The following is a 13727-nucleotide window of genomic DNA, read 5'->3' as shown; positions in this document are numbered from 1 at the left end:
TAGCCTGGCGTTTGAGATATAGCAGAGCCCCCGGGCACTCCCATTGGAGGGACGTGGTGTCAGAAACCGATTGCCATGATTATTGGGCCAACTTTGGGCCAATCAGCCAAGAGCAGAAGGTATAAAAGTTGCTGAACTTACTTCCACTTGCCTATTGAAAGCTCCCCTCTTGTAGAGCAAGCGCTTGCGAGGAAGCAGCCAGGGTTTCCAGCATGAATTTTAGAAACTATTCCTCCCTGTCCACCCACAGTGGACCCATCTCCCTGCGGAGATCGATGCCTCTGCAGTCCAGTTCCAGCAGCATCAGTGGCTATGGCCACAGGATGACTGTCAGCCGGGTCTCTGCAGTGCCCCGGGTGGCTGGCAGTCTGGCCAGCAGCGGTGCTGTCAGCAGCCTGTCCATGGGGAACGAGAAGGAGACCATGCAGGACCTGAACGACCGCCTAGCTGCCTATTTGGAGAAGGTTCGCACCCTGGAGACGGCCAACAGCAAGTTGGAGCTGCAGATCAAAGAGCACCTGGACGCCAGGGGGCCCAGCGAACGGGACTGGAGCATCTACGAGAAGCCTTTGCATGATCTTCGCAAAGAGGTAAGAAATTCCTCAAACTGGGGGTGGGCTGGGGAGAGGTGAGGGGGTGGGGGGTGGAGAGTGGGGTATGAGGGATCCCTACTGTACAGAAAATTTATTAGCCCCAAGTAAGGCTTACATTCACACCGCAATGAAGTTACTGTGAAATTCCCCTGGTCGCCTCTTTGGGTTAATGCACCCTAACCAGCTTGTCTTTTGGACTGTGGGAGGAAACCGGAACACCGGATATGGGGACTCACAGAATCGTAGACTCTGACAGTGCAGAAGGAGGCCATTCAGCCTGTTGAGGCTGCACTGCAATCCCACCCTATCCCCATGTATTTACCCGAGCCAGTCCCCCTGACACTAAGGGCCAATTTAGCATGGCCAATCCACCTAACCAGCACATCTCTTGGACTGCGTGAGGAAACTGGAGCACCCGGAGGAAACCCACGCAGACACGGGGAGACTCCACACAGACAGTGACCCAAGCTGGGAATCGAACCCAGATCCCTGGTGCCGTGAGGCAGCAGTGCTAACCACTGTGCCACCGTGCCACCCCCGGGGGGCGGGGGTGGGGGGAGGTAGAGAGAGAAGAGGGCTCTCCTGGTGATTTGCCCACCATGCTGAATTGCACCTTAGCGTCCTGGGGTGTGTATGTTAGAGGGATTAACAGGGTAAATGTGTGGGGTTACGGGAATAGGGCATGGGTGGGATTGTGGTCGGTGCAGACTCAATGGGCTGAATGGCCTCTTTCTGCACTGTAGGGATTCTATGATTCTAAGTAGGAAGAAAGAGGAGAGAGAGGTCTATATAGAGCAGCTGTCCAGCAAAACGTTTTGAGTTTTCCCGAAAGTTTGACTTCTTCCTGGAGCAGAGTTTTCAGTTCAAAGTTTATGTTTACTAATCACTTTCACAAGTAAGCTTGCATTGGCACTGCAATGAAGTTGCTGTGAAAATATTTATTAGTGTCACAAGAAGTCTTGCAGGCAATGAAGTGACTGTATTTCAGGATTAACCCCGTCTGTGACGGTCCATCCAATTTGTCCTTGCTCTCCTGCAGGTCACGTACATCATTTCTGAACTGATACATTTAAATCTTCTAGGTGTATGACATGACCGTAGATAATGCACGCTTGGTCCTCCAGATTGACAATGCTCGCCTGGCTGCTGATGACTTCAGAGTGAAGTGAGTTCTCTCTTTGTCTCTATCACACACACACCCACGTGTTAAACAAATTGTAGCAATGTCTCAAACACAGCGTTTAATGGGAGGTTTTCACTGTTTCTGTTCCCCAACCTTATTTGGGGGGGGCTTAAAAGTTGCCATGGTTTTGAGCCCCATTGGATGGGTGAGGTGATGGGGTGGGCGGCCAAGCCCCTCTAACAGCCTGCTGTTGCTTTCCCCCCCCCCCCCCCCCCGGGCAGGTTTGAGTCTGAGCTGAGCATCAGACAGTCGGTGGAGAATGACATTAATGGACTGCGTAAAGTCATTGATGACACCAACATTGGGCGCTTGCACCTGGAGAGCGAGATCGAGTCTCTGAAAGAGGAACTGGTCTACATCAGGAAAAACCATGAGGAGGTGAGTTCCGCAGGGAGCTACGAGGATAAGAGTGTAAATTGAGGGATTGTGGTATACGATACTAATTACTGGTGCAAAAGTAATTTTCTTGCCAGAAATAATCTGTACAGAAGAGAAGTTCACAATAAAATGTATAATGTTTATTAATGTCACAAGTAGGCTTACAGTAACACCACAATGAAGTTACTGTGACCATCACCTAGTCGCCACACTCCTGTTTGGGCACACTGAGGGAGGATTTAGCATGGCCAATGCACCTAACCAGCACGTCTGTGGGAGGAAACCAGAGCACCCAGAGGAAACCCATGCAGACATGGTACAAATGTGCTGACTCCGCAACAGACAGTGACCCACAAGCCAGGAATCGAACCCAGGTCCCTGGTGCTGTGAGGCAGCTGTGCTAAACACCGTGCCACCCATAATGGTGCCACAGTGCAACGCCATTCTGTACACTTGCCTCATTTTGACACTCCAATCCTTTGCGTTGTAGATTGGGAGGGGTATGGGGACAGCTTGGTAAAGATGGAGTGGGAAATAATGTGTGTGTTTTAATTCTGCAGGAAATCAAAGCTCTTCGCTCCCAGATTACTGACTCCAGTGTGCATGTCGAGGTGGATTCTCCTCAAGGTCCAGATCTGTCTAAGATCATTGCTGAAATCAGGAAGCAGTATGAAGAGGTGGCACAGAAAAACAAGGATGATGCAGAGAACTGGTACAAGAACCAGGTAAATGAACTGGAAAACTCTGCATGATGCCTTCACTGATAACGCGATGAAGTGATCATCTCAAGCAAAAAGACTTAGACCTGACGACCTCAAAATATCAGAACTTGGGAAAGCTGGTGAGAAATGCTGTATCTTAATTACATTTCTTCTTATTGCAGATGGACAGCTATAAAGTTGAAGTCCAACACAACACTGAAGAATTACGAAACGCAAAGGGACAAGTCACTGAACTGCATCGCCAGATACAATCCCTGGAAGTTGAGTTGGAGAGTCTTCTAAGCATGGTGAGTGCTGCATCCTTGCCATCAAAGCCTAGAGTCACAGATCAAATGCAACACTGGCTGATATTGAACTGAATGAAAAGAAATACTCATCAGCTAGGAAGTTACCAAGCCGTGTTCTTGTTTTCCATTTCAGAAAAACTCACTGGAAGGCACTCTCAGGGATACAGAAATCAGGTATGACATGGAGCTCCAGACCCTCAGTGGCATGATTAGCAGGCTGGAGGGTGATCTGTTTCAGATCCGCTCTGAAATGCAGTCCCAGGTCAGAGACTACGAAATGCTACTGAACATAAAGATGAAACTGGAGGCTGAAATAGCAACATACAAACGCCTGCTGGATGGAGAGGAGATCAAGTGAGTAGTATCAGCAGAAAACATTCAGAAAGGTGAAAACTGCTACCATTATGCTACATGTACATACACATGTACATGCATGGTCTCTCGCTCTCAGACACATACACTCTCACTCACAGACACAGACATACCCACATGCACACTCTCACACAGACACACTCTCACACAGACACCCTCACCCACATGCACACTCTCTCACAGACAGACATGCACACTCTCACACAAGGCACACACACACACACACACACACACACACACACACACACACACACACACACACACACACACACACACACACACACACACCCCTACCTTAATCTATTTGTCTCACTTTTTCTTCCCTCTTGTTTCCACAGTGCACTCGTTGAGTCAACTTCAGGTAAGACCATACTAGTTGCTTTCAGATTTAGATGTCTAATTTTATGCACATTCCTATTGTATAGGCCACAGGAGAGATATTCGTCCGCTCTGCCTGCTCCTTGGGAAACATGCTTCATATTCTGTCAAAATGGGATGAGACTTGGGGCAGGGTGGTGGGTGGGGGGGAGGGCTCTTATCATGGAGGGGAGGAGGGGATGTTGGTGAAAGAATTCTCCAAAGGACAGACGATCCATTCAGCCAGCAAGGACGGGACGTTATTGTGTGCTAAACCTCCATGCGCTCGAATATCTGCTCACGATTTGATTTATTTGCAGGGACAGGCGCTACCTCACAAACTATCAAGAAGACTGTCGTTACCACTCAGAAACTCGTCGATGGCAAAGTGGTGTCGGATGAGACTGTCCTCATCAAATAGATCGCATCGAGCCAACAACAACCTTCCAACTATCACAAACAGATCACTTGTAACTGCATTGAGAAATGTAATCATCTCTGGTTATCAAAAATAAAAAACCCCGCCTGACCTTCAATCTTGACTTGTCTTTTTAAAGGGCAGGAGGAGAATAATTCTTCGGTGGTCTCTGAACTAAAGCTACCAATGTGAGCTGCTACGTTGCAGCAGGAAGTCAGCTGTGAGGCAGTGCACACTGATCAAATCCTGAAGTCTGTCTCTTCCCACTCCAATGGAAGAAACAGGTTCCAACAGCCACTTGCCTTTTGTATAGTATCATAGAATCCCTACAGTGCAGGACACCATTTGGCCCATCGAGTCCGCACTGACCATCCAGGCCCTATCACCGTAACCCCATGCATTTACCCGAGCTAGCCCCCCTGACACTAAGGCAATTTAGCATGGCCATTCCACCTAACTGGCACGTCTTTTGGACTGTGGGAGGAAACCCACACAGACTCGGGGCGAATGTGCAAACTCCACCCAGACAGTGACCCAAACTGGGAATCGAACTTGGGTCGCTGGCGCTGTGAGGCAGCAGTGCGAACCACTGTGCCATATAGTATCATGCCCCAAAGCACTTCGCAAAAGGGTTACTAGATAGACTCTAACACAGAGCTACGTAAGGAATTATAGAGCGGGATTTTACAACCTCGCTCATCCCAACATGGGAAATCTCCCCATTGTCCGACCCTCACCCGCTCCGATTCCCGTGTGGGTGGACTAGTAAAATCCCAACTTTTGGGACAGGTGACCAAAATCTTGGTCAAAGAGGTAGATTTTACTCTTCAAGGAGAAGAGGGTTGAGATTTCAGGAGGGAGTTCTGGAGCTTTGTGTCTGGACAGCTGAAGGCATGGCTGCCAGTGGGGAGAAGGAAATCATGCATGCTCCAGAGACAACGACTGGAGGATTGCAGGGAAGGAGTGGGTGGTGGAGGGAAGAAGGGAGAAGTCATTTTGGGATTTGAACACATGAAAATGTTAGAATTCAGGCAGTACTGGAATGGAAGCACAGGGTGAGGGGTGAAGGGGTCTTGGATACATGTTAGGATAGTGACAGCAGAGGTTTGGATAAGCTGAAATGTATAATATTTACTTCAGTCTCTGTCTAACATTGCTGTGTTTCCCTCTCTCTGATCTTTTATCTTTTTCCCTACTTTAATTTCTTACTCATCTGCTTTTATCTCTCTTTCACTTTGCAACTGTGGCTAATGACAGAGCTGTTTACCTGCTATGTGGGTGGGTCAAGTTTGCATCCTGTACAGATAATCTGAGCAAACACCCTGAACTACCTTGTATCCTGTATAATGAAATCCCAATAAGCTAGTTGAGCAATAAATGTTTAAGGTTCAACTTGAATTATGCTCTTTCAAGGTGGCACAGTGGCACAGTGATAGCACTGCTGTCTCATGGCGCCAGGTTTGATTCCCGGTTTGGGTCACTGTCTGCATGGGTTTTCTCTGGGTGCTCCGGTTTCCTCCCACAGCCTGAAAGACATGTGGTTAGGGTGCATTGGTCATGCTAAATTCTCCCACAGTGTACCCGAACCAGAGTGTGGTGACTAGGTGATTTTCAGAGGTTTATAGCATGGAAACAGACCCTTTGGCCCAACTTGCGTATGCAGCCTTTTTTTAAACAGCTAAGCTAGTTCCAATTGCCCACATTTGGCCCATATCCCTCTATACCCATCTTACACGTGTAACTGTCTAAACGCTTTTTAAAAGGCAAAATTGTACCTGCCTCTACTACTACCTCTGACAGCTCGTTCCAGACACTCACCACCCTCTGTGTGAAAAAATTGTCCCTCTGGACACTTTTGTATCTCTCCCCTCTCACCTTAAACCTGTGCCCTCTAGTTTTAGACTCCCCTACCTTTGGGAAAAGATATTGGCTATCTAGCTGATCTATGTCCCTCGTTATTTTATAGACCTCTATAAGATTACCAGTAAGCCTCCTACGTCCCGGTCTATCCAGCCTCTCCTTATCACTCAAACCATCAAGTCTCGGTAGCATCCTAGTAAATCTTTTCTGCACTCTTTCTAGTTTAATAATATCCTTCCTATGATAGGGTGACCAGAACTGCACGCAGTATTCCAAGTGTGGCCTTACCAATGTCTTTCAAAGAGCTATGAACCTGTACCCCTAGAACCTCTTTGTTCTATAACTTTCCCTAACGGCCGACCATTAACTGAGTAAGTCCTGCCCTGATTCAATCTACCAAAATGCATCACTTTGCATTTATCTAAGTCAAACTCCATCTGCTATTCATCAGCCCACTGGCCCTATTGACCAAGATCCCTTTGCAATTGAAGATAACTTTCTTCACTGTCCACTATGCCACCAATCTTGGTGTCATCTGCAAACTTACTAACCATGCCTCCTATATTTTCATTCAAATCATTAATATAAATGACAAATAACAGTGGACCCAGGACTGATCCCTGAGGCACACTGCTGGTCACAGGCCTCCAGTTTGAAAAACAGCCACAGAAGCCAATTTTGCATCCATTTAGATACCTCACCCTGGATCCTGTGAGATTTAACCTTATGCAACAACCTACCATGTGGTACCTTGTCAAAGGCCTTGCTAAAGTCCATGTAGACAACGTCAACTGCACTGTCCTCAACTATCTTCTTGGTTACCCCTTCAAAAAATTCAATCAAATTTGTGAGACATGATTTTCCACTCACAAAGCCATGCTGACTGTCCCTAATCAGTCCTCGCGTCTCTAAATGCCTGTAGATCCTGTCTCTCATAAGAACATAAGAACATAAGAAATAGGAGCAGGCCATCTAGCCCTTTGAGCCTGCCCCGCCATTCAATAAGATCATGGCTGATCTGTCGTGGCTCAGTTCCACATTCCTGCCCTCTCCCCATAACCCTTAATCCCCTCTCTTATCAAAAACCCATCAACCCGCGTCTTAAAAATATTTAGCGAGGTAGCCTCCACCACTTCAACGGGCAGAGAATTCCAGAGATTCACCACCCTTTGAGTGAAGAAGTTCCTCCGTTCTAAACCACCCCCCCTTTATCTTGAGGCTGTGCCCCCTAGTCCTACTATCCTTTCTGAGCGGGAAGAGTCTCTCCACCTCTATCCTATCCATCCCATTCATCATCTTATACATCTCAATGAGATCCCCCCTCATTCTTCTAAACTCTAACGAGTACAAGCCTAATTTATTCAGCCTCTCCTCATAGCTCAACCCCCTCAACTCTGGTATCAGCCTAGTAAACCTCCTCTGCACTCCCTCCAGGGCCAAAATATCCTTGTGTAAGTACGGCGCCCAAAACTGCACACAGTACTCCAGCTGCGGCCTCACCAATGCCCTATACAGCTGCAGCAAGACCTCCCTACTTTTATATTCAATCCCCCTCGCTATGAAGGCCAGCATCCCATTCGCCTTCCTGACCACCTGCTGCACCTGCAGGCTGGGTTTTTGCGACTCATGCACAAGGACCCCGAGGTCCCTCTGCACCGTCGCCTGCTGCAGTTTTTCGCCACATAAGTAATAAGAATACTCTCAGAATACCTTCCAACAAGTTACCCACCACAGATGTGAGGCTCACTGGCCTGTAGTTTCCTGCAGCCCTTCTTAAACAAGGCACAACATTTGCCACTCTCCAATCTTCAGGCACCTCACCCGTGAGTATCAATGATTCAAATATCACAGCTAGGGGATCCGCAATTTCCTCTCTAGCCTCCCACAACGTCCTGGGATACACTTCATCAGGTCCCGGGGATTTATCTACCTTGATATGCTTTAAGACTTCCAGCACCTCCTTCTCTGTAATATGTACACTCCTCAAGACATCACTATTTACTTCCCCCAAGTTCCCTAACATCCAAGCTTTTCTCAACAGTAAATACTGATGAAAGAAGTAACTTCACAGTAACTTCATTGCAGTGTTAATGTCAGCCTACCTGTGACACTAATAAATAAACAGACAAAACTTTTTCTAATAGGTTTTAAAATATCAGCCAACTTTTGCAAATCCTTACACCATTGATAACCATTCACTCTGAATCATATGCATGTGTCTGTGTGGAGGGGGATATTTTAATATAATTTGCGGTTCTATTCACAGCTCAGCGAGCTCCAGCTCTGGTCTCTTCAGCACCCCTGACCCCCTTCACATATATTGGCATCCAAGCCTTCCACTAGCTGCGAGGCCCGAAATTTTGGAATTCCCTCCTTAAACCTTTTCATATCACCCATATCTGCTCCCTAAAACCTAGGAATGACATAGAATCATAGAATCGTACAGTGAAGAAGGAGGCCATTCAGCCCATCAAGTCTGCACCACCCACCATTCCACCCAGGACCTATCCCCATAACCCCACATATTTACCCCGCTAATCCCTCTAAGCTACGCATCCTGGGACATGAAGGGGCAATTTAGCACAGCCAATCCACCTAACCTACACACCTTTGGACACTAAGGGCAATTTAGCATGGCCAATCCACCTAACCTGCACATCTTTAGACACTAAGGGGCAATTTAACATGGCTAATCCACCTATCCTACACATCTTTGGACACTAAGGGGTAATTTAACATGGCCAATCCATCTAATCAATATATCTTTGGACTGTGAGAGGTAACCAGGGCACCCAGAGGAAACCCATGCAGACACGGGGAGAATGTGCAAACTCCACACAGACAGTGACCTGAGGCAGTAGTGCTAACCACTGTGCCACTGTGCCGGCCCCACTTGTAACTGCATCCTGTAATTGACCCTTAGTGTGAGAGGGAGTGAAACTCCAACAATGTCAAAAGTGATAACTGATCCACAGCAGAAACCTTTGATAAATGGACAATGTTCTGTGAAATTATCTCATGGTTATGTCGGAGGCATGACGCACACACAATTACAACAAAATAAGTTGAAGCCAAGCAATTTAAATGCATTTAAAATTGTAATCCTGGAATCGGAGTAGATCATTTAGCATCTCGATTAGATCATGGCTGACCTGTGACTTATCTCCACACTTGATTTGGTTTGATTTGATCTGATTTATTGTTATCTCATGTATTAACATACAATGAAAAGTATTGTTGCTTGCGCACTATAGACATAAAGCATAACATTCATAGAGAAGGAAAGGAGAGGGTGCAGAATGTAGTGTTACAGTCGAAGCTAGGGTGTAGAGAAAGATTAACTTCATTCGAGGTCGGTCCATTCAAAAGTCTGACAGCAGCAGGGAAGAAGCTGTTCTTGAGTCGGTTGGTACGTGACCTCAGACTTTTCATAGAATCATAGAAACCCTACAGTGTAGAAAGAGGCCATTTGGCCCATCAAGTCTGCACCAACCACAATCCCACCCAGGTCCAACCCCCACATCCCTACACATTTACCCGCTAATCCCTCTATTCTGTGCATCTCAGGACATTAAGGGGCAATTTTAACATGGCCAATCAAACTAACCCACACGTCTTTGGACTGTGGGAGGAAACCGGAGCACCCGGGGGAAACCCACGCAGACACGAGGAGAATGTGCAAACTCCACACAGACAGTGACCTGAGCCGGGAATCAAACCCAGGACCCTGGAGCTGTGAAGCAGCAGTGCTAACCACTGTGCCACCTTGCTGCCCAGACAACGCAATCTCGGGTGGTAGAGGGTTTCACATCCTCTGCCCACCCTTGCCAACTTCCACATGGCCCAACTCTAAAATCTATATCTAACTTGTCTGAACTGGAGCAAATGTCATGCTTTGCCACTGGTTTTGAGTCTGAATTCATATTTATCAAAAATCCTTAGACTTGGTCAAGCTTTCCATTTTAAGGGTAGATTTCTTCCATTCTCTTGAAACAAGTTACCATCGTTTGTAACTTCCTTTATATCCAAAGCAAAAGCAATCAGGGGAACCGAAAGACTTGTCTTACAGTCTGCTGTATCTTAGCAAGAAGCCTGCTGAGTTTTGTTGACAATTGAAACTCAGCAGGTACAAAGTTTCTGGACATCAAGTTACACTGCATTGTTGTTCAGGTTTGGGATTCAATGCTAACTTCCTTCTGCAAACATTACAAAGAACAAAGAAAGAACAAAGACCAGTACAGCACAGGAACAGGCCCGTTCGGCCCTCCTGCACCCATCATGATGCCTGCCTAAACTAAAACCATTTGCACTTACAGAGTCCGTATCCTTCCATTCCCATCCTATTCAAGTATTTGTCTAGATGCCTCTTAAATGCTGCTATTGTACCCGCTCCCACCACCCCCCCAGGCAGCGCGTTCCAGATATTCACCACCTCTGTGTAAAAACCTTGCTTTGCACATCTCCTCTAAACTTTTCCCCACGCACCTTAAACCTATGGCCCCTAGTACTTGACTTTTCTACCCTAGGAAAGAGGATCTGACCATCCACTCTGTCCATGCCACTTATAATCTTGTAGACCTCTATCAGGTCACCCCTCAACCTCCGTTGTTCCAGTGAGAACAAACCGAGTTTATCCAACCTCTCTTCATAGCTCTAGACCAGACAACATCCTGGTAAACCTCTTCTGTACCCTCTCCAAAGCATCCACATCTTTCTGGTAGGGTGGTGACCAGAATTGTACACAATATTCTAAATGAGGCCTAAGGTTTTGTGCAGCTGCAGTATGACCTGCCAATTTTTATACTCAATGCACCGAATGATGAAGGCAAGCATGCCGTATGCTTTCTTGACTACCTTATCCACCTGCGTCACCACTTTCAGAGATCGGTGGTCATGTACACCCAGATCTCTCTGCCTGTCAATACACCTAAGGGTTCTACCATTTACTGTATAATTCCAACATGAATTGGACCTTCCAAAATGCATTATCTCACACTTGTCTGGATTAAAAGTTATTGCATATCCTATCTCTTGGGGCAACTTGACATAAGTACAAAAGTTAAGAATTTGATTTTTTTTGACTGTGAGAAAGGCAGTGTGTAGCCCGCCAGCCCCAGTACAGATTTTCCTGCCATATTTTTAGACACTTGGCCAAAAAAGTTCTGGAGTAGGTCCCATGACATCAACTGCCTGCAAGGTCAACCTTCAAGAGATTTGAAAGGGTGCCCTGATCTAAAAAAATAAGTAAAAGGTTCCCCCAAACTGATGTCCAATAACAATCCTGGAACTCCCTCCCTAACAGCACTATACGTGTACCTACACAACATGGACTGACTGATGTCCAATAACAATCCTGGAACTCCTTCCCTAACAGCACTGTAGGTGTACCTACACCACATGGGCTGACTGATGTCCAATAACAATCCTGGAACTCCCTCCCTAACAGCACTGTGGGTGTACCTACACCACATGGACTGACTGATGTCCAATAACAATCCTGGAACTCCCTCCCTAACAGCACTGTGGGTGTACCTACACCACATGGACTGACTGATGTCCAATAACAATCCTGGAACTCCCTCCCTAACAGCACCGTGGGTGTACCTACACCACATGGACTGACTGATGTCCAATAACAATCCTGGAACTCCCTCCCTAACAGCACCGTGGGTGTACCTACACCTCATGGACTGACTGATGTCCAATAACAATCCTGGAATTCTCTCCCTAACAGCACCGTGGGTGTACCTACACCACATGGACTGACTGATGTCCAATAACAATCCTGGAACTCCCTCCCTAACAGCACTGTGGGTGTACCTACACCACATGGACTGACTGATGTCCAATAACAATCCTGGAACTCCCTCCCTAACAGCACTGTGGGTGTACCTACACCACATGGACTGACTGATGTCCAATAACAATCCTGGAACTCCTTCCCTAACAGCACTGTGGGTGTACCTACACCACATGGACTGACTGATGTCCAATAACAATCCTGGAATTCTCTCCCTAACAGCACCGTGGGTGTACCTACACCACATGGACTGACTGATGCCCAATAACAATCCTGGAACTCTCTCCCTAACAGCACTGTGGGTGTACCTACACCACATGGACTGACTGATGTCCAATAACAATCCTGGGACTCTCTCCCTAACAGCACTGTGAGTGTACCTACACCACATGGACTGACTGATGTCCAATAACAATCCTGGGACTCTCTCCCTAACAGCACTGTGAGTGTACCTACACCACATGGACTGACTGATGTCCAATAACAATCCTGGGACTCTCTCCCTAACAGCGCTGTGAGTGTACCTACACCACATGGACTGACTGATGTCCAATAACAATCCTGGGACTCTCTCCCTAACAGCACTGTGAGTGTACCTACACCACATGGACTGACTGATGTCCAATAACAATCCTGGGACTCTCTCCCTAACAGCACTGTGAGTGTACCTACATGGACTGCAGTGATTCAAGAAGACAGCTCACCACCACCTTCTCAAGGGGCAACTAGGGGTGGGCAATAAATGTTACTCCAGTATCCAACATGATTACAGTTTAGCTTCTGAAAGCTAAGAATTATAGAATCCCTACAGTGCAGAAAGAGGCCATTCAACCCATCAAGCCTGCACCGACCACATCCCACCCAGGCCCCATTCCCATAACTCTACCCATTTTACCCTATTAACTCCCTGACACTAGGGTCAATTTAGCACGGCCAATCAACCTAACCCATACGCCTTTGGACTGTGGGAGGAAACCGGAGCACCCGGAGGAAACCCACGCAGACACGGGGAGAATGTGCAGTCTCCACACAGACAGTGACCCGAGGCCAGAATAGAACCTCAATCCCTGGCGCTGTGAGGCAGCCGTGCCAACCACTGTGCCACCGTGCTGCTGTCGAAGAAGCTTCACACAACATATCATTGGCTATAGCACTGTGGAAAATGCCAGGTGAGTGGAGAGTTCCAGGATTGTCCACTCACCTGAGGAAGGAGCAGCACTCTGAAAGCTCGTGATTCCAATTAAACCTCCTGGACTTTAACCTGGTGTTGTGAGACTTTTTATTTAGCATAGATGTTATTGCTTATTTGAAATAAGAAGATGAGGATGTTTCTCCCCTGTCCAGCTCTGATGAAGGGTCATCTAGACTCAAAACATTGGCTCTATTCTCTCGCTACAGATACTATCAGACCTGCTGAGATTTTCCAGCATTTTTCTGCTTTTGTTTCGGATTCCAACATCCACAATAATTTGCGATTATCTTAGTGGTTCTCCCTTGTGCCATGTTTGTCCTTCAAGCAAGGTGGCACAGTGGTTAGCACTGCCGTCTCACAGCTCCAGGGACCCGGGTTCAATTCCTGGCTTGGGTCACTGTCTGTGCAGAGTCGGCACGTTCTCCCTGTGTCTGCGTGGGTTTCCTTTGGGTGCCCCGGTTTCCTCCCACAGTCTGAAAGATGTGCTGGTTAGGTGCACTGGCCGTGATAAATTCTCCCTTAGTGCACCCGAACAGGAGTGTGGCGATTTTCACAGTAACTTCAT

General features: G+C 47.2%; 1 protein-coding gene across 1 annotated transcript; it reads left to right on the top strand.

Moving 5' to 3' along the window:
• Positions 1-141: 141 nt before the first annotated feature.
• Positions 142-4428, top strand: LOC145361963 (keratin, type I cytoskeletal 18-like). Its single transcript, XM_080217965.1, has 8 exons — positions 142-590; positions 1676-1758; positions 1998-2154; positions 2715-2879; positions 3038-3163; positions 3297-3517; positions 3874-3896; positions 4213-4428. Exons 1-8 carry the CDS (start codon positions 213-215, stop codon positions 4311-4313), a joined length of 1254 nt encoding a protein of 417 aa, XP_080074091.1. The 5' UTR covers positions 142-212; the 3' UTR covers positions 4314-4428.
• Positions 4429-13727: the final 9299 nt, after the last annotated feature.

Source organism: Carcharhinus amblyrhynchos, chromosome X (assembly GCF_965287045.1).
Source record: "Carcharhinus amblyrhynchos chromosome X, sCarAmb.v2.hapA, whole genome shotgun sequence".
NCBI lineage: Eukaryota > Metazoa > Chordata > Chondrichthyes > Carcharhiniformes > Carcharhinidae > Carcharhinus > Carcharhinus amblyrhynchos.
The sequence above is the reverse complement of the archived record's forward strand: the minus strand, read 5'-3'. Positions and strand labels throughout refer to the sequence as shown.

Bases quoted from the DNA above. Each gene is read 5' to 3' on its own strand.
- LOC145361963 (XM_080217965.1), top strand. From the start codon at position 213: ATGAATTTTAGAAACTATTCCTCCCTGTCCACCCACAGTGGACCCATC. The intron at 2,155-2,714 runs GTGAGTTCCGCA...TTAATTCTGCAG, and splicing joins TCAGGAAAAACCATGAGGAG to GAAATCAAAGCTCTTCGCTC. The intron at 3,164-3,296 runs GTGAGTGCTGCA...TTTCCATTTCAG, and splicing joins TGGAGAGTCTTCTAAGCATG to AAAAACTCACTGGAAGGCAC.